A 20550-nucleotide genomic window follows, 5' to 3' on the forward strand; every position below is an offset into this window, starting at 1 on the left:
AATAATGTTATGCCACTTGTACATTATGATATAATGTTTTTATTTAAATTAGCAACTAAAATAAAGTAATTAAATATTAATTACTAATAATAGACATAACCAATTAAGATGATTAATTACTGAAATATCTAAATAAGAAAGTAAATTAAATATTATTTTTTATTTAATTGAGTGATTAAATAAATAACTAAACAAAGTAATTAGATATTAAATAAAGAATATACATAATTAATTAATGAAATATTTAAATAAGAATTAAAATAAATATTAATTCTTTTATTTAAATAAGTGATTAAATAAATAAATAAATAAAGTAATTAAATTTTAAATGCATAATATACATAGCCAATTAAGATAATTAATTAATGAAATATCTAAATAAGAAATTAAATTAAATATTAATCTTTTTACTTAATTTATTTAATTAAGTGATTAAATAAATAATTAAAAAAATAAATAATATACATAGCTAATGAAGACAATTGATTAAAAAATAAATAAATAATATACATAACTAATGAAGACAATTAATTAAAAAAATATTTAAATAAGAAATTAAAATAAATATTAATTTTTTATTTAAATTAGTGATTAAATAAAGTAATTAAATATTAAATGAGCAATATACATAACCAATACTACTTTTTACTTTCATAAAATAGATAGAAAATTTACTAGTTCTAATTCCCAGTAAGTCGAAGCCCTATCAATATTTCACATCTAAACATTATTCTCGAGGTAATTGTTACTCACCGTGATCTTACTATTACACACAAAATTTGTTCACAGGATCGTAATCAGATAGAGACATGAGTCTAGTGGGAGTTCACGTGCTAGATTGAGTACAGTCTTCTAATTTGCTCATAGGATCGTAATCAGACATGATCATAATTACTTTATTTAATTATTTATTTAAAGACTTACTGAAATCAAAAATTAATATTTAATTTAATTTCTTATTTAAATATTTCATTGATTATTTTGTTTATTTAATTAATTATTTAGTCACAGTTGTATTCAAAGGTTCATAGACATCATCTGGCTTTCGAAGTCAAAATAATAAGGAATCAATAATCTAGGCGAAAAATTGCATGTCCTTGAACGGATAGAAGGACCATAGGAATGATCGACGGAGTATGACTATATATTCCTCATTGAGTCCTTCCAATACCGATACAACGTAACTTTTCCCAAAATGAGCTCTCATGATATTATTTAGGTGGTACTCCATTCTGCAAAAATAATACACATTAAAAACATTTATAAGAAATTATCAACATTTATTATATTTTAAAATTTAACAAATCAAATTACATGCATTAGTATGTAAGAAATAAAATCATTTCCTCGCACATTAAAAAGAGTAAATAAAAATTAAATAATACATAAATTGAATTAAATTAATGAAAAATAAATTAAATTCAAGAAAAAAATACATACATGAATGAGCAAAAAAATTAAATGAAGAAAAAAATGAAAAATAAATTATGGGAAACGAATTAGATTAGAATTTTTTTTAAAAATTATAAAATTCAAATATTGTTCTCTAAATAAAATAAAATAAAAATCCAGCAGGGCGGGGTCTGGACCATGGTCCGTTACAAACTACACGAGTCTAGATTCGGACTGCATGGAAGACTTTTTCGATTCATTTTTATTTATTTTTTTGAATATTTAAGAAGAAATTAAGTTAAATATTAATTTTTTTTATTGAAGTTTTGTGAATATTTTAAGAAGTAATTAAATTAAATGTTAATTTTTTTTTATTGAAGTAAGTGTTTTAAAAAAATAATTAAATAAAGTAGTTAAATATTAAGAAATGAAAAGTGTTTGATTTTTTAATTTATAACTTAAGGGTATATTTGTCTTTTAAAACAAAATTATGCCATTGTAATTTTATAAACAACTTAACGTTATTTTTGTCTTTTAACCTAGAAAAGGCTATTGTGAAGGTTGGCAAAAAATTTGGATTAAAGTGGTGAAGTGGCCATTTGACCTGGCCATTCTTAAAAGTACCCCGTGAGCGATGTGAGTCTGGTGGGCTTCTGTGTGTTGGGCCAGATTAGGGTAATTGTTAGGCTTGTGTGGTGAGATTGGATTGGGCTTGGTTTAGAGGGCTAGGTCTAGCCAAAGCTTGAGCCCTTTTCTTTTGGATCTGCTACTCAACCCCTATTTTGGAAATGATATTGAGCAGCTTTGGCAATGATTGTGGTAGGGTCCAATTTTTCGCTCATATTTTTTTAGTTTAAAAATGCGATAATTACGCTTGGTTTGTTTAGTAAGTGGTCCACGGGTTGTTGATGGATAAATGGGCAGAATGAGCTTTTAGGTAGAAGTGGCTTATGTTTTTGGATGGTTTGTATATATGTTTGGGAACAATAGCAAAGAACAGCAATAGGAATTGAATACAAGTATTATACGCCAGTCGACATTTTTATTTTTGGCACTTCTCTTTCTTCTTTCTTCTTTTTTCTTTTTTAAAATTGACAACAGCGACTATAGCTGCGTAGTTGTTTTTTTTTTTTTTTAAATTAAAAACAAATATTGACCAAAACCTACTGATGCCCCATTTTTCTGTTCAGTGTTTAGGTGAAAGATAATTATAAGGTTTTGGATGGATGTCGAAAGGGTACAATGTATTTGGATTGGATGGAAATAGTTGGTGAATTTTGAATTTAATGTGTAGGTCAAAGGAAAAAGAATCGCTCTGATATCAAATTAACGTCGGATGTAATATGATAATTGTAGGAGAAGGGGAAAAGTAAGAAAAAGAAGAGAAATGAGGGGAAGAAGAGAGAAGAAATGGGAGAGGATAGAGATAAATGAGGGGGAGAATATTAATTCATTTCATAATCAAAGGCCGTTTTGATTACATCGCATGACCCCCTTTATATAGAGTTTAATAAAATCATAATTAAGTAAAGAAATGCTATTAAAGTTATTAAATCATAATCTAATCATGTTTCCTAAAATGCAAATAAAAATCGAAAACTAGATAATCATTTATCTCCTATGATATTGGATCTCTAGTAGAACTCTTCTTTGAGAGCTCTTAGCTACTGAGCACTTAGAACAGCAAAAGAGAATATTTGAAGAATTCCACGCGTCATTTTATGTGTTACTTCTGATATAGCTATAAATAAGCTATCGCACTTTTTGGTGATGGAGGAACTTTTAAAACATGTCGACATTCTTTCCAGTGTTGGTTCTACTTAATTTTGTTTTCCTGACCCATAACTGGTTCCAATCATGCATCATATATCACATATCAAAATAAGCATCTAATTTGGTTTCTGCTAGGTTACAACTATTTGGATATTAGCTTGGTGCTACAACAACATTCAAGTCTTTAGAGGCGTTGAGACATTGACGCGTGGTATAATTAATATTTCTTTATGCACTCTTCTTCAATGCAAAATCTTTCCATTTTGATGGAAACCATTCTTAATTTTCTTCTCTTATGTGTATCTTTTATATGTTCTTTAGAGATTTGATTATATAATTAAGAAGCACCTTATACCCAGTGACTGATAAAATATAATGGCAATACAAGATTTATATTTGTCTGCAATTATTAATGAGCATCTATGGCCTTTCAGTACTTCTAAACTCAATATGTGTGATCTTGTTCGTGATTGGACCTTAAAGGGTGAAAATCTTATTGCCTGATAAACTTTCTAATATTCTTTTTGCTTATGATAGGAAAAACTAACTGAATTATAAATAGGTTACACTTTCACCTCCTTTTAAGTGCAAAATGAGGTTTTTGTGCATTGCACATTATAGACCTGTTTGGTACCCATTTTTTTAAAAATACATTTTTTTCTCCCTTATTTTCAATCACACATTCTGTATTAAAATAATATTACACGTAAATCAAAAAAATTTCCTTATTTTTCAACCACACATTTTCCATCAATTTTCTATTCAAAAATGCATTTTCACATAAAAATACCTCTCAAACACCCTCTATCTTATGTATCTTGCATTACTCTGTTATATTTTATTTTCAATTTGTTGTACGATCGACAGGACTTAATAATTATGTCTTATTTTGTGGTATCTGAAATCCAGGTCTTATTCCTGTAGTTGTTGACGGGACCAAAACAATCTCGAATTTCTATCGGCATTTTTATAAATCCACTTGCATACTGAAATCTAAGGTATGATCCTTTCACACAAATAAAGCAAGTTTTACTGCAGAAGCACAACTCTCATGCTTTCCAAATTTGAAGTTTCGCGTATTAAAAAAATTATAAATTGTATATAATAAACTCTTGTTGTCCATATTACAAAACAGAAGATCCTATTTATAGGGTTACAAATAACTCAAAAAGGCAATAACTCTGAAAGAAAAGATTTTGTAATAATTATACAATCAACTAATAAGGAAATAGTCCTATATAATTGGAAAAACATAATAAAAGATTATTCTAGACAATATTTCCATATTTCATATCTTTAACACCCCTCTTAAATTGATGCTGCTAAAAGCATCAATTTGCAATCTTGAACTGCGACGGTGACAATACTTGTGTCTATGAAGAAGAAATTCAAATTAGAGCAATCAACTATGAAAACTAGTGACGATGAGAGATCAAGAATAAAATAGTACAGAAATAACCAAAAAACAATTCCCAAGTCATTCTAAGAACACTCCAATAACACTCCAGAGAGTTCACTGTCTAAGAAGAATTTCCAAAAGAAATTTAAGAAGTGTAATGACACACACATTGAGCTCTATTTGTCGGGGGGATTCAGTCGAACATATAATTAATGTTCCGACAAAAGCCCTAACGCCAATACACCGCCCAAGATTCCAGCAATATATCGCTGACCAAGATGCTGCAGTTGAAAAAAAATCCTACCTAACAACCTACACCAAAAAAATTCAAAGATATTTTCCTCTGAGAATCCAAGACTCTAGCTTATCACCCGAGCAACAAAACTCAATGGTCTGCACTTTCATGTCTCTCTCACACTTAGCAAAAAAAAAAAAAAAAAATGATTTATTATTTTAGCATCGTTGCAAGCCCAAAATAACAAGCCCAAATTTCCAAAACCCCATCCACCAAACCCATTTCTAAATCCACTATCCAATCCGCAGCCTAAATGAATAATCAAAAGCATACATGACTTTAGCCCAACAAAAGAAAGTCCAAATAACATCAAACCTAAAAGAGTCGGAGCTATTGGATGACATGATGCAAAATTACTACAATAAAACATGCTAAAAAAATCAAGTGGAAATTACATATTCTAATGGATTAAAAATTCCTATTTCATAAATAAGATGCCATGCTTAGTTTTTCACAAATCATAATTTTTTAAATTAATTAATATATTTAAAAATTAATATTAAATTAAGTGTTATAATACCAAATTATCCAACCCTAATTTATTTTCATTTCCCTCCTTCTCTCTCTTTAGACCTACTCGCCCCTCTATGTTCCTCTCTCATTTTCAAACTTCGATAGTCGGCGATGGAGCTGCTCCGATGGACACCGCAAGCGCCTTCGTCGCCGGACTCAACTCGTGTGCAGCGATGAGCGCTGCTAGAGAGACGCCACTTGAGATCTTTACCGATTCAGCCCATTGCCACTGTGCGTAGAGGTGCTGTCGAGACACCGCTGTTCAACTGCTGTCTGTCGTGAATTTGAGGAGGCGTGATAGTTATTGTTCACAAGGCGGTGGTAGAGATGAAGTGGTGGTGGCAGCTACATCAGATTTGGAGATTTTTTGGTAAATGTGGTGATAGTGGTGTGATTGAGATAGTGGTTGTGATTTTTTGTACAGGAGGTAGTGTTGTTGGCCGTGATGTTGATTGTGGTGGTGTTGGCGTTGGCGTTGGCGGTGATGGTGGTCAGTGGTGATGATGGTTAGTGCAGTGGCAAACAAGTGACGATTTTGTGGTGGTTTGTGGTGGTGTGGGTAATGGTAATAGTGTTTGTGTGGTGGCGATTTGGTGTTTGTGTGGTGGCGATCTGGTGGATTTGTGTGGCGACGACGGTGGCAATCTGTGGAGGTGTGTGGTGTTGTGAATTTGTTGGCCATCTATGGAAGAGTGTGGTGTTGGTGTGTTGCAGCGACGGTGGTGCGATAATTTGGGGTGGTTGCGGTGATTATGGACAATGATAGTGACTCCCAACTGGTGTTGGTGTGTGGCGGCGACTGTGGTGGTAATGAAAATTGTGACTGTGATCGTGACTCTCAGTTGTGAGTCACAATTGGATACGTGACCTGAAAATTGTGACTGTGACTTAGAGTTGTGACTCACAATTAGATACGTGACCTAAAAATTGTGATTGTGAATCGTAAGTGTTGGTGGTGGTCACAAATTATTTGATTGACTGTGACCATTAAATTGGTTAATCTGTAATCAATAAATAATATGTGACCAATGAAAAAGATAAATTGTGATCGAAAAATAATGTGTAACCTAAAAAATTGTTAATTTATGACCAATAATTTGATAATTTGTGATTGTGTAATAAGTTGTGACTTGTAACATATGCGATTTGTGATTAATAAATAAATAGTGACTCATAATTTTTCGATTTGTGATCGATGAACAAATTGTGATCTATAAAATTTTTGAATTATGATCGTAAATTAATTTCTGACATAAAATTTTTGATTTGTGACAAAAAAATAATAAGTGATAAATTAAATCATTAATTTGTGATCAAATTATATAAATATATGACTTAAATATATTTAATTACTAAAATAATTGATTAAATTATAAATAATTTTTAATAAAAATCTGATTTTTGAAATTTGAAACTTATTTTCTTTTTTTTGAAATGTGTCATAATTAATCTCATATCAAATTTTCCCAAAAATCAATAATGCTGCCCAAATAACCAGCCTAATCATTTCAATAAGTTGCCAAAATTCTAATAAAATCCCAAACAATCAGCCCAATAATATTATCTTTAATTGCCCCCCGGGGCACAGTTCAACTGATGGATCAATCAACATTTGTCTTACTTCCAGTAGCAGGGTGGAGGTTCGAATCCTGGTGGGAACCTACGGCCAGATTAATTTGGTATAGAGCAATCATTTTGGAGGAGGATCTCTTGTGCGCAGAAGTGTACAGGCGGTGGGGGAAACCTGTGATCCAGTTGAGGCATAACCCGCGATTTACCCCCTCTAAGGTTCTAGGGGCAAGGGTCTTGGGGGTTCAGAATTTAGTCTAGTGTAAGTTGGGATACTGGATATCAAAAAAAAAATAATAATAATAATAATATCTTTAATTGTTGCTGCCCTAGCCCACAATTCAGCAACAACAACGCATGATCTATTAACCTACTACCCACTGGCTTGCTCCAATACTTTCATCAGGATGTATCATAACAGTAACTATTACAGCCAAATAAAGCATATTCCATCCATATAAATTAAAAAGAATGTAATTCTTCTTTCCTTGGTGGTGAATGTAAAGTCCCGATGAGGATGAAATTTGGCAAGGCTTTAGGACCAGATGACGTGTACTGAGGTTTCGAAGCGTTTCAAAGTAGTTGGAGTATCTTGGTTGACAAAATTATTTAACAATATTAATCACAAACCAAATGGATGCCATATGAGTTGACAAACAGTAAACTAGTTCCCATTTATAAAAATAAATGAAGATAGTGAAGATTGTAAAAACTATCTTGGCTTTAAGGTAAGGAGGCAAAACAATGAAAACTTTGAAACGTTGGATTGTTAAGAAACAAAGCTTTGGTACTTGGGTGCTAGCATAATTTTGGATTGGCTAAAGTGGTGTCAGTGGAGGATAAGTTGCATGAAAATCCATTGAGATGGGGTAGATGCACTCTCAGAAGGTTGCTAGATGCATGGTGTACAAGTTAGAAAAAGTAGTATGACTAGGATTAGTGGCAAATTTAGAAGAAAATGTCAAACTAAAAATAATTCAAAATAAAGTGGAGTGAAAGAAGAGGAAGTTGAATGATTGAATTGCATTAAACCTACACTTTTTGAAGTTTATCTCTCATCAAGACTATACGAAGGGCCTTCCCCAGTGATGTTACTATCGTGAGAAAAGCTGGAATCAAAGATTGACACTGAAACTGATTTAACACGTTCCTAAGATGTGGCTGCCTTTACATACACCTACTGAAACTCTCAACTTTCCTTTCCCTTTTACATTTCTAGGTCGCCTATTATATATTACATTTCAACATTTAATCTTAGGATAGGCACCAGAAGTTGCAAGCCTTTGAATAAGTGAGCACTTGGGTCCACTGCCATTTCATTTTGTAGCACTTGTTATCACACCGACAAAACCACAATTGAGTTGTTTCACGTTGTATTGTTCGCAGTGACTTTTCTGCTATTGATAATCAATAAAGTTGCCTTCAAGTACCACTTTTATGTTTTCTGCATTATATCAGATTGATGACAGTGACCCCAATGCTAACAAAACGAGGGACAGAGTAGAATCAATCTTGAAAACTTTAGAGGGACTCCAGAATTTTAAAACGGAAGGTGGGGGTTAGCTTCGTAGAGTTCCTACCATTTTTTTCCCAAAATGTTTTACTAACTTTTGGATTCCAACTGTACACAGTACATAATCAGGAGTGATCCCAGAAACAATTCCACTAGGTACGTGTTTTACAAGGCGTCTCTCTCTATCTCCCTCAATTCAGTGGAAATTTTCTCATTCTATTTGTAATGTTGCAGATTCTTCTAATCTTCATCATACTGGAAACTACTCTGCCTGCCATGACCTCTATAAAACAATATGCAAATTTTTCTCAACAGATTTTTGTCCTGTCTGAATATGAGATTTTATGTAGAAAATAAAATGGAAACATCTTCGTTGAGTATCTCGAAAAAGCAAAAGAAATACATGTCAAAGTTTGCAAATGCCTCTACACTTTTGTTTGTACATTTTCTCTTGAAATTGAAGGGTGTTATTAACTGACAAATATTTCTCATAATTCTATCTAGTACTGAAGTAGTTTCACCTTAATTTCCTCAGTTGAATCAGGGATCAGAACAGAATTGATAACTGCTGTACAGACGATTTTCTGTCACCTTTTGCTGATACTCTGTCGTTCTTGCAGGTTTAGTTTCAAAAGAAACACCTTCTTATCAGCGAATCACTAGAATTAAATCATTCTTATGTTCACATAATTATAATATAGTGTCCAAGTGAATTTGCAAACTCTTATATGATGCTTAAGTCACCATAAGCCCAGAGCTCGTAATTTGTATTTTTATTATTATTACTTTTAATCCCGGTTTGTATTTTATGTTATAAATAAAAGTTTTCACAATTAGTCCATTCTATTTAACTTTGTCAGTTTGTGACGAATTGTAGTGTTGACAGCTAATATTGAACTTCATTTTAATGCTAATATTATATTTTTATAATTATTTGAACTCTCCTTGGTATCGATGGTCATCTACTTTTTTCAAATTTATTTCTAATCGACGGCCACAATGTGTTTGAGATGCATTCTACGAAGTTGCTGGATGCAATTATTGTTAGTGGTTCATTTAGAAGAAAGTAAGAATTCGACGGTGGGGAGAGAGAAGAGACAGTTAATGAATTGCAAGAAATAAACGCTTTAGAAACTATCCCTCAACAAGATAATAAGAAGGGTTTTTTCTTTTTCTAGTCATTCTCTTCCCACACGAAAAAGCGGTTCAGCGACTTTTTTAGAACAAAAAAAGTTTCAATGACCAAAGTGAAACACAAGTGAGGTCGGATGACAAAATGTTACATTACCATTGTTGACCTCAAAAAGTGCGCCAACAGATGTCGGTCCCACCCGTGCTTGCGTGGGCGAATGTCCAACATGCTAAGACACATGGACGGTCTAAAACGAGCGGTTCAAAGGGGCGTGAGAGTAGCCCAACGACGCAGGACGGTGACGTTCGGAATCCGACGGTGCTTGTAAAGGTATATGTAAAAGTGTATAGATTCGATTTGTGTATTGCAAGCACGTGAGAGAGAGTTGAGTAAAATATAGTCTTTAGTATTGATTCTTGCATTAGCCTTTTAGCTTATACAATGGGGGTATTTATAGTGATACATATGGAATGGGAGCCCATGGATGAAGTGGCACGTGGCCTCATCTCCTTAGTTCAAATGTCTGTTCTTAGGCATAAGACTTGACTTGCTAGCTTACGGCGCATTTATTGCTTGTGCAGGGCCTTCATGCCAATGACAAGACTTGACCTTTATGCTTACGACAAACGTTCCATCAATCATTCGAATAAGATTTGTGCAGGCGATCTCTTGGGAAAAGTGACCATGGAGGATGTTTCCTTGTGGTTCAGAGGCTCGCGCATCAGCTTCGGGGCTTCGGCCATTTGTCATGATACTTCCACTTGAGGGCCTCAGCTGCTCTCAGCAGGTTTCAGCAGCCGGGCTTTGGTTTGAAGGCCTCGGTCAATGGACCTCGGACAAAGAGGAGCATCGGCAGATGGACTTCGGCTCAGTACTTCGGATGTAGCCCCACCTCGGTATTGTATGCCACCTCGGCAGGAATGCCACGTGAATCGTCAGGAGTGGGCCATTGTCTCAGGTAGGTTGCCCAGGTGTGACAACACGCAACAATAATCCCCCAAGTCCAAGTATATTCATTTATGTAATGCATGAACTTTAATGGAGTAAAAATTGAAAGAATTTTTGAACCCCAAATAACCATCACATCCACTCCTTGAAGTTTTTGATCACCCTAATTTGTCTAGGGAATTTTTGGTTGTTGCCAAAGTTTTGAGTGACAAAATAGGCTTCTTCTGATGTATAACAACTACAAGAAAATAATCGAGTTAGATAGAAGTTCCCGAAAGTAAAATAGGGAATATTTTTTGAAAATGTGTTCTCGAATTTCAGTATACCTTTGTATTTTTATTTTTATTTTTTTAAAGCTCCCCATTTGGCATTGAAGTGGAATGCAACCTTCTTTAATCTTCTATTTCTTGTGATATCTTTTCAAATTAAAATGGTTATCCATATTGTATTATTTACATACTTTCCATTTTAACTCCGTGTTAGTACCTTGTTATCCATTTTCTCCAAGTCCCTTCTTGACTTGGAATATCTTTGTGTGTGACTTTTCAAGTCTTGAATAGTTGATTGGGGGAGTAACACTATTTATTTGTAAGCATTGCTAACATATCAATAGTCAATGTGACAGTAAGGTAAGGTATCACATTCTCCTATAACATTTTTTCTAATCGAAATGTCATGATTTTCTAGAGTTTTTAAACAAAAGATAAATAGAAAAAAAAATCCATATTTTACATGATTTGATGATTGATCAGATAGAAAAGCTTGCCCAAACTTGTTACTCGTTAGAGCATCTTTTAATGAATTATATCAATTGTAATATAGATGGCATGCAAATAACTTAATAAATGATTTACGTGATTTTAATGTCTAATGAATAGATGATTAAATCCAAATTTCATTTTCAATAAGTTCTATCTATAACTTAATATACAGTATTATGAAAAAAAAAAATATTAAACAAAAGAGAAAAAATGAAAAAATGGATGGGAGAAAACTTAAATTTTGCTGCTTCCCACATTTAATGGAATCTATTTCTAAACGGACCTCTTTATAAGGTCTAATTTTTTTACTGTGTCGTTTACTAGATAGGAGTTTTAATTAGGTTGCAACGGAAATTATTTTTAAAGTATCATCTATTTTGCTTATGTGATATTTTTTTATGCAATACAACATTAGTATTGATATAGTCGTTACGAGTCCCACACAAGACATAGATTTTCAAATATGGTGACTTCATATAATGGATAACGATTATATTTTTTATTTTATTCTAAATAATGGAAAACAAACGCTGGCTATGCGAACCTTAAAAATTCATACATACAATATTATATGCATAACTCTACGTCCGCGAACTACAATGCTTTGCTTGCGGCACCGGCTATGGACGACAACGAGAACCCTACGGCCAGCTGCAGACCCAATGTTTTTAATTAGGTTGCAACGGAAATTATTTTTAAAGTATCATCTATTTTGCTTATGTGATATTTTTTTATGCAATACAACATTAGTCTTGATATAGTCGTTACGAGTCCCACACAAGACATAGATTTTCAAATATGGTGACTTCATATAATGGATAACGATTATATTTTTTATTTTATTGTAAATAATGGAAAACAAACGCGGGCTATGCGAACCTTAAAAATTCATACATACAATATTATATGCATAACTCTACGTCCGCGAACTACAATGCTTTGCTTGCGGCACCGGCTATGGACGACAACGAGAACCCTACGGCCAGCTGCAGACCCAATGTGCAATTCCAGCAATACAGCCGCATTCGCTGCCGATCAATACATAAGGCAATCCCCAAAATCGTGGAATTCAGCTCTGGAGCTATTGATTAATCAAAATCTTGCCGTAAAAACCCATCTAACATCGTAGAAAATTATAGAATTTAATAGTTTCAACGCTCATTAATATTACAATCATCAATCTCAAAATGTCGTATCAATAAACAATGTAATGAATAGCAGTGGTCGAAAGCGTTCTAAGTTTCAGCTTTTATGCCAAATGCTTCACAGTAGGTAATACGACATATATCCAGTAGTTAGGAGACCAAGTTGTTGACTGTAGCTAATGAGCACCTTGAAATTTTTACCGGGGAGCATCCCGTCGAGCGCCACCCCTAGATTTTTGGCAACGGGGGTCCCATACTTCTCCTCGAGCTCTCTCGGATTGGTTTCTGCCTTGTCCCATAAAAATCCAGAAGTAATTGTTGTCAACTGGTGAGTAGAATCTGTACGCAAGTTTCAGTTCGTGTCAGTCTTTTGTGTCCATTACTTAAATATTTTGGTCTTCTTTTGTTGGGGAATTCGGAAATTTCAGGGAGAAATCGAGAATTCCTCAACATGTTTTCAGCGGGATGAAGGAGATGAATATGGCGGTGAGACATGCAGAGAAGCAAATACCTCCGGGTCCTCACTGGAAATTTTGCTACAAGACTATTCGCAACGATTTCACAATCATTGCCCTTATCCTTCATCAATTCGATCTAGATCTTCGTAATGCTGTGAGTTACGTTAAAGTATACTAAATTTTGTGTGTTCGAGTTATGTTTCGTGTCATCGTGTGCTTAGTTAGATGCTTTGTTGTTGAGTTACGTTTGACTGCATTTAGGAAAAGAGAGAAAATTTAACTGGATTCGAAAAAGACTTATTGTGTATTTGAATGTTTAAAAAAAATCTGTATATTTGCACCTTCGACTTTTGTAAAAAGTTCACAAACATTTGAGCTCTTACTTTTTGACGCCACCCTACCCTCTAACTTTCAACATAATTAATCCATGAAACTGCCACCATTGTCACCGACAAACCCAGTGCACCAGTGTAATTTGAACTGCCTAGAAAACAGAGAGTACGAATGGTGGTGGCTTCAGCAGGCAAACTAACATGCTGGGTAGCATGGATGAGCAGCCAAAGTTGTCCCTTATCTTAAAAAATTGATACAGACTCTGTCAATCTCCTTGAAATCCAAAAGGTGCATTGAGTTTCACTGCTTAGTAAATTGTCCACATGTTTTCTGCCAAGTTGCAATTTTTCTGCAGACTTGAGTAGTATTGTAATATCAATTTCGCGCCTTCTTATATTCCTTTCTGCGAAGAATGATTATTGTGTAAAATTTCTTATACTTTGCAGGTATGCGTTCTCTATTTGTACCTTCATACACTTGACCACATTGGTATGTTTTAACTATATTGAGTTTCTTTATTTCATCTGTTAATTATATAAAACTGCACGAATGATTCCTCTAAAAGAATGTAACTGCATGACTGCGTATGCAGACAATTGCCAACTTCATAAAGGTCATTTGACATAGTTTAATTATTAGTCATAAGTGATATTAGTTTTACTTATATATGATAATGTCCTCAAGATTAAGAAAATTAAGTTTTGGTAAGATCGTGTCGTTGTTGAGTGTATCCAGCTTCGTATTTCCTCTCTACGACAGTGATACTTTTGCTTCAACAGCAAGTAGGCATTTCGTCTTACTTGTGGATCCTTGCTTGTCCTCAACTTCTTGCCGTATCTGGAAATTAAACAGAGGTAAAGATTGTGAAAGACTACGATTTCAAATAAAATTAAATGGAAACACTATCGCAGTAAGCAAATTGAATTATGCTTGCTTATTCTTCTGATTCAAGAAGCTGGCACAAACAGAGCATAAACAAATTACGTTACCTGTCTTACGCCTAATTTTATTTTTGAAAGTAATGAATGATACAAAAGCTTCATTCAAGCACGTGTTCATCAGTGCGTGGAAACTAACATGTCTACCCATAATTTATACAAATTATAAAAACTTTAATAACATATAAATGACCAAAATTTAAAAAATATATAAAATAATGAAGAGTCATATGGAATGTCTGTTTAAAAGTGGATAGAAGTTGTGGGTCATTGTGGAATGTGTAGTTAGAAATGATGTTTGACAAACTTAAATTATAATTTAAGCTTTGCCAATCATGCACTAAATTAGCCATTAGGGCAGGGTGGGGACAGTGGGGCATGGGATAGTAGACAGGTGGAGGTCATGGAGCTGGAAAAAGGGAAGGGGGAATGTTAATTGAGAGCTTGGCTTGGCTTGACATGAACATAATAAGAATTAGGTTACACTCACACTCTAATGGTATTCCAAACTATTATTTTTTACCTGAAGTACTTGACCTTGCTGTCATTATTCACATTAATTTCATTCCTTTCGACAGAGGATGATACAAGCATAGCCACCGAGATTCGAGTACCTATTCTGATGGACTTTCACCATCACATATATGATCGTGAATTGCTTTTTGCATGTGAGTTTTAAATATTTATTCCTCTATGTTTGACACTCTTTCTGCTTATTGGACTTTGCACGTTGAAGAATGTGTTGTGACTTGATAATCCATAAGTGAAGTTTGTTCCATCACATTTGATGAGGTAACAGAATACTCTTTTCTGATTTCCATCATTTTCGACCCTTGTGCATCTTCTTCTTATGGAAATTGAAGTCCGTTAGCAGACATTGAATCTTTGATTGCTGCGCAGACATTGAATCTTAGATTGCTGCTTTTCTTTTGAGGATGGGGGAGTTTGTGTGTTTAAAAAGTTCTGTTTCTCTAATGTATGAATACTCTAAGACTTGCTGCCTGATCCTTCTTGTATTTTTCTTAAAGGTGGTACCAAGAACTACAGAGTTGTCCTGAACAGGTTCCATCATGTTTCCACTGCTTTTATGGATCTTGGACCCAGGTTTTCCCTTAATAAACAATTATTTATTCCGTGATGATTTCAAATTTGATTTGAATCATGTACTTACTAATTTACAATTTGATCAGCTCCAATGTTTCATATTTTCTAGAGCTAATACACAATGATATACAATTATTCTGAAACTTTCAAGAAACTTGATTGACATGCGTCAACTTGTTAAAATCTTACGATCTTTGTAAAATTAACGATACTTAGACTACCCCAACACGTTACCATTGAGCGCCTGAGTTATGGATACTTTGTGAGATTGTTGGTGGGAAGTTGAACAAATGGATCTGAGGATCTCCGTAAAAAAATTTTCAAAAAGTTTCTATGGTCACAAAGGGGAACAGAAATCTTGACAAAATTCCTATTCGAGGCAAAAGCAAAAGAGAACGGCTTTCAGTTTCCTTCTCTCTTGATTATCAAGTGTTATCCTAAGAAACGTCTAGGCATCTTTCTGATGATGTCTTATGAGCATCCTGAGCCGATCATGGAGATTTTATCACACTCTATTTTCCTAGTTGTTATTATGTGATTGGTAAGTTTGGATGATGGATATCTGAATTCAGTTGATTCTAGTATGTAAGGCAACTATGTTGCTTTTGGTTGAATTCTTCATGACGCATGGTATCTGCTACCCCATGTTAATCACTTTTGACATCTAAAACTTCATGTACCTCTGCTTTAAATGTGAGTTGGCCAATATAAAAATTTCTCATCATTTGGAATGAACAATGTTTGGAGAGTTCAGAAGTGAAAATATGGGACAATTCAGTTAAAAAACAACATTTATCTTTCAAATTTGTTTTGCTTCTGAGAACTGGTATTATGGTGGCAGAAGTCACATTACCCTATAATTAGTTCAATGTATAAAATATGCATTCTTTTGTGCATGCCACATAACTCTCCTTTTTTATAGTTATCAGGAGGTTATTGAGGATGTTATTAAGAAGATGGGTGCTGGAATGGCAAAGTTTATTTGCAAGGAGGTATGTTTAAAAACATCAAGCAGGAGGTAGTTCAGTAATGCTCTGACATTATCAATATATTTAAAATGGTTGATTAGTAATCTTTTCCATTTTTATCTTAATTTTGTTTGACTCAAGTCCAATCGTTGGGATAGTGACACAGCTTCTTTGTCAATCCAGATAGAAACAATTGATGATTATGATGAATACTGCCACTATGTAGCCGGACTTGTTGGATTAGGGTTGTCAAAGCTATTCCAAGCTTCTGGAAGAGAAGATTTGCCGCCTGGTACTTTCTTTCACGCATCATCTGTATTTCTTCAGGTACTGATTACATTATGTGTAGCGATTGATACCAGTGACATCTTTGAACTCATGATTTGATAGAAATTCCTTGTTCCTTTGAAATTATTGAAGAAAGCCGACGTTATCCTAGACTATCTGGAGGATATCAATGAGACACCGAAACCACGAATACTATGGCCTCGGCAAATTTGGAGCAAGTATACTGATAGACTTGAGGTACATTTCTTTTCCATGCTTCAATTTAAATCTAGTTTACTGGTGATTGAGTTGCGATATAGATTTCCTGCTAAATCAAGGAGGGCAAGTTGCGTTGTTGACAGTCATCTTTGGTTTTACGCACCTTAGGACTTAAAATATGAGAAGAACTCCATCCAGGCACTACACTGCCTGAATGACATGGTCACAAATGCGTTGATACATGCTGAAGATTGCCTAAAGGACATTTCTGCTGTGCGAGATCCAGTTATCTTTCGGAGTTTTGCAGGAGTGCAGGTATATTCAGTTTTAAGTGATATTAAGATGTTTTAGACCTTTCTTAGTGTACGCTCTTGGTTAAAGATTCTATTCAAAAAGCATTTCATATATGATGATGGTTGTCATGATGAGAGCAAAAAAATTAAACGAATTTAGTCTGAAGCTATTTCTTGTCACGAGATCGCAACATTTAATTTGCTTTTACGGTGTCTTAAGGACCATTCAGTGTCAACAAGTATGAAAGGAAATCTAGGATCCTTTATTGTTACCAATGGTGTAGTCACTGTAAGACTTAAAAGATGGGGGAGATTGCATGATGTTAGAACTATTCTTAGAAAGCTTTTAGCTAGGGAGCACATTGGGCAGCACAAGAGAATATCTGAAGACTCCCACATGTCATTCTGTATGTTACATCTGATACAGCTATAATCGCTCTTTTTGGTGATGGAAGAACTTTTAGGACATGTCAGCATTCTTTCCAGCGCTGGTTCTGCATAATTTGTTTCCTGATCCATAACTGGTTCTAATCATGCATCAACCTCTTTATATACCATATCAAAATAAGCATCTGATTTGGTTTCTGCCAGGCTGCAGCTATTTGGATATTAGCTTGGTGCTACAACAACATTCAAGTCTTTAGAGGCGTTGAGACATTGACACATGGTATAACTAATATTTCTTCACTCAGTCTTCTTCTTTGCAAAATCTTCCATTTGATGGAAACCGTTCTTAATTTTCTTCTCATAGGTGTATCTTTTTTTATGTCCTTTAGAAGTCTATAATTAAGAAGTACCTCATATCCTGTGACTGATAAAATAAAAGCAATACAATAGTTAGGTTTGTCTGCAATTATTAATGAGCATCTTTGCCCTTTCAGGACTTTTAAACTCAATATGTGGGTTCTTGTCTGTTATTGGACCTTAAAGGATGAAAATCTTATGAGCTGATAAACTTTCTATATTCTTTTTGCTAAGGATAGGGAAATTACCCTTCCGCCTCCTTTTATGTGCAAAATGAGGTTTTTGTGCATAGCACATAATATTATGAATCTTGCACTACTCTGTTATATTTTATTTTCAATTTGTTGTACGATCTACAGGACATAACAACAAATTATTTCTTATTTTGTGGTATCCATAAACAGGTCTTACTCCTGAACTTGTTGAAGGGACCAAAACAATCTCAGATTTCCATCGGCATTTTCATAAATGCACTTGCATGCTGAAATCTAAGGTATGATGATTCATTGCACACAAATCAAGCAAGTTTTGCTGCACAGACACAACTCTCATGCTACTTGACTAATTTTGAAGTTTCGTGTTCTTGTCATTCGCAAAACTTGTTACCCTAATGCCAAGATATCATGCATCATAACAGTAGCTATTACTGCATCAAATAAACACTTTTTGAAGTTGGTCTCTCATCAAGACTATGAGAAGGGCTTTCTCTAGTGATGTTAGTGTAGCGCGGAAAGCTGGAACCAAAGAATGACACTGAAACTGACTTAAGAACTTTCCTAAGATGTGGCTGCCTTTACATACACCAACCGAAACTCTTAACTTTCCTTCCCTTATCTTTCGGTCACCTATTTAACGTAATATTTTTGGAAAGGCACCAGAAGTCCCTAACCTTTGCATAAGTGAGCAACTTGGTTCCACTGCCATTTCATTTTTGTAGCACTTGGGTCCCCGCGGACGGATCCTCAATCAAGTTATTTCACTTTGTATTGTTCAGTGACTTTTCTGCTCTTGATATTCAAAAAAGTCGCCTTCAATTCCCACTCTTATGTTTTCTACATTATATGTAGATTGATGACAGTGATCCCAATGCTGCAAAAACGAGGGACAGATTAGAATCAATCTTGAAAACTTTAGAGGGACTCAAAACTGTTAAAACAGAAGGCGGTTAGCTTCATAGAGTTCCTACCATTTTATTTTTTCAATGTTTTACTAACTTGTTGTTCCTCCAGGACACAATTCATAATAAGAAGTGATCCCAGAAACAATTCCACGAGGTAAGTGTTTGACTAGGCATTTCTCTCACTCTCTCAATTCAGTCGAAATTTTCTCATTCTATATGTAATGTTACAGATTTTTCTCATCTTCATCATACTGGACACTATTCTGCCTGTCATGACTGTATTTTATATGCAAATTTTTCACAAATGATTTTTGTCCTGTTTGAATATGAGATTTTATTGAGAAAAAATAAAAGGGGAAAATGAAATTGCGTTATCTTTCAAAACAAATGTCAATAAAATTTTTATAAATGTAGTTGAGTACCACAAATAACCAAAAGATATACATGTGAAGTTTGCAAATGTCTTTACTTTTGTTTGTACATTTTCCTTTGAAATTGAAGGGTGTTATTAACTGACAAATATTTTTTGTAATTATGTCTAGTGCCGGAATAGTTTCACCTTAATTTCCTCAGTTGAATCTAGGATCAAAACAGCATTGGTAACTGCTTTACAAATGGTTTTCTGTCTCCTTTTGCTGATACTTTGTTGTTCTTGCAGGATTAGTTTCAGTTTCAAAAGCGCCTTCTTATCAGCTAATTCCTAGAATTATTAAATGCTGATGTTTGAATCTTTCTGCATTTAAGTGTCCAAGTGAATGTACAAACTCTTACAGAAGCTTGTGTATTCGCACATTAGTCCATTCTATTTGACTTTACGCCAGATTGTGAACACGTTGTAGTATCGACGGCTAATATTGAACTTCATTTTATGCTATTATTATATTTTTAAATTTATTACATCTGCTCTTTTTTTCCTTTTCTTTTTCATTTTTGTTTTTGCAATGTTGACATGACTGATAAAATTGTTGAGGCATTACCAAACCAAAATTTATCTAGGCAGCTCTAGTTGATCTGATACTAACTTTTTTAATTGTATGCTTAGATAATTATGGAGAAAGATATAATGTAGGAATGTTGGTAAATTTTAAGGTGAAGATGGAGTAAAATGTTTTATTACTTTATTTTCTTTTAATTGTTCGTCATTTATATATTATTATGATTTTTTGAGTGTATTTTTGTCTTTATATTGTCGTAGGTTTTTTTTTTTCTAGGATTTAATATTATTTAAACTCTTTTAAGGGTTTTATGCTTTCTCCTTGTCTATTGATAAAAAATTAAGGAAATTTTGAGGTTTGCTCCAATTCGTTGATACATTCTTGGTATTCACATTTTGAATCAACGAGTTTATTGATAAGATCAATTATTCAGTACTCGTAATTAATTCTTAAATTTGCAATATTCTTGGTGTATTGACGTATTTTTAGGATTGTTTTTAGTTTGTTCTACTTCACGCTTGCATGCGTTATTTATTATCAAAGTCCAATCACGTTACTAATAGAGACGCTGGTGTTTTTGGAATTCAACTGCTAAAAGTTTCGTTTTGTGGTGAAGCTCTATTGTCCCTTTCAATCCAGATCTAGAAAAAAAATATTTGGATTCTAATGAGTTTTAAGGAGGTCCGATATATTTATGTTAGAGCTTTATCACGATCTATCATGTGAATAAA

General features: G+C 33.8%; 2 protein-coding genes across 6 annotated transcripts in view; both read left to right on the plus strand.

Annotated features, from left to right (window-relative positions):
* The window catches only part of LOC111380678 (squalene synthase-like), a 32393-nt gene extending 23080 nt beyond the window's left edge, over positions 1–9313 (plus strand). For 2 of the 4 annotated variants that reach the window (XM_023004308.1, XM_023004329.1), the window contains exons 10-14: positions 3301–3376; positions 4075–4163; positions 8400–8493; positions 8573–8610; positions 9075–9313. In XM_023004308.1, the coding sequence (XP_022860076.1) occupies positions 3301–3376; positions 4075–4163; positions 8400–8493; positions 8573–8589 (276 nt within the window). In that variant the 3' untranslated portion in view covers positions 8590–8610; positions 9075–9313. Of the gene's footprint in view, positions 1–3300; positions 3377–4074; positions 4164–8399; positions 8494–8572; positions 8611–8688 lie in introns of all 4 variants that reach the window. The other 2 variants (XM_023004314.1, XM_023004320.1) reach the window with 2 other exon arrangements.
* Positions 9314–12488: 3175 nt separating this feature from the next.
* LOC111380702 (squalene synthase-like) lies at positions 12489–19798 on the plus strand. Of its 2 annotated transcripts, XR_002700223.1 has the most exons (13): positions 12489–12768; positions 12869–13052; positions 13678–13720; positions 14748–14837; positions 15198–15273; positions 16196–16265; positions 16425–16568; positions 16662–16766; positions 16896–17042; positions 17612–17687; positions 18169–18257; positions 18832–19038; positions 19543–19798. XR_002700223.1 is itself a non-coding variant. In XM_023004338.1 (12 exons), the coding sequence occupies exons 1-12, from the start codon at positions 12620–12622 to the stop codon at positions 18931–18933; spliced, it is 1275 nt and encodes a 424-aa protein (XP_022860106.1). In that variant the 5' UTR covers positions 12489–12619; the 3' UTR covers positions 18934–19798. The 2 variants fall into 2 exon arrangements, 1 of the variants encoding a protein (XP_022860106.1); XM_023004338.1 differs by having other exon boundaries at positions 18832–19798.
* Positions 19799–20550: the final 752 nt, after the last annotated feature.

The sequence above is a fragment of the Olea europaea genome, chromosome 3 (genome assembly GCF_002742605.1).
Source record: "Olea europaea var. sylvestris chromosome 3, O_europaea_v1, whole genome shotgun sequence".
Lineage (NCBI taxonomy): Eukaryota > Viridiplantae > Streptophyta > Magnoliopsida > Lamiales > Oleaceae > Olea > Olea europaea.

Excerpts from the sequence above, each read along its gene's own strand:
- LOC111380702 (XM_023004338.1), top strand. The coding sequence starts at position 12,620 with ATGAGCACCTTGAAATTTTTACCGGGGAGCATCCCGTCGAGCGCCACC. Across the intron at positions 16,767-16,895 it reads AGTATACTGATAGACTTGAG|GACTTAAAATATGAGAAGAA; the intron begins GTACATTTCTTT and ends TACGCACCTTAG. Across the intron at positions 18,258-18,831 it reads CTTGCATGCTGAAATCTAAG|ATTGATGACAGTGATCCCAA; the intron begins GTATGATGATTC and ends CATTATATGTAG.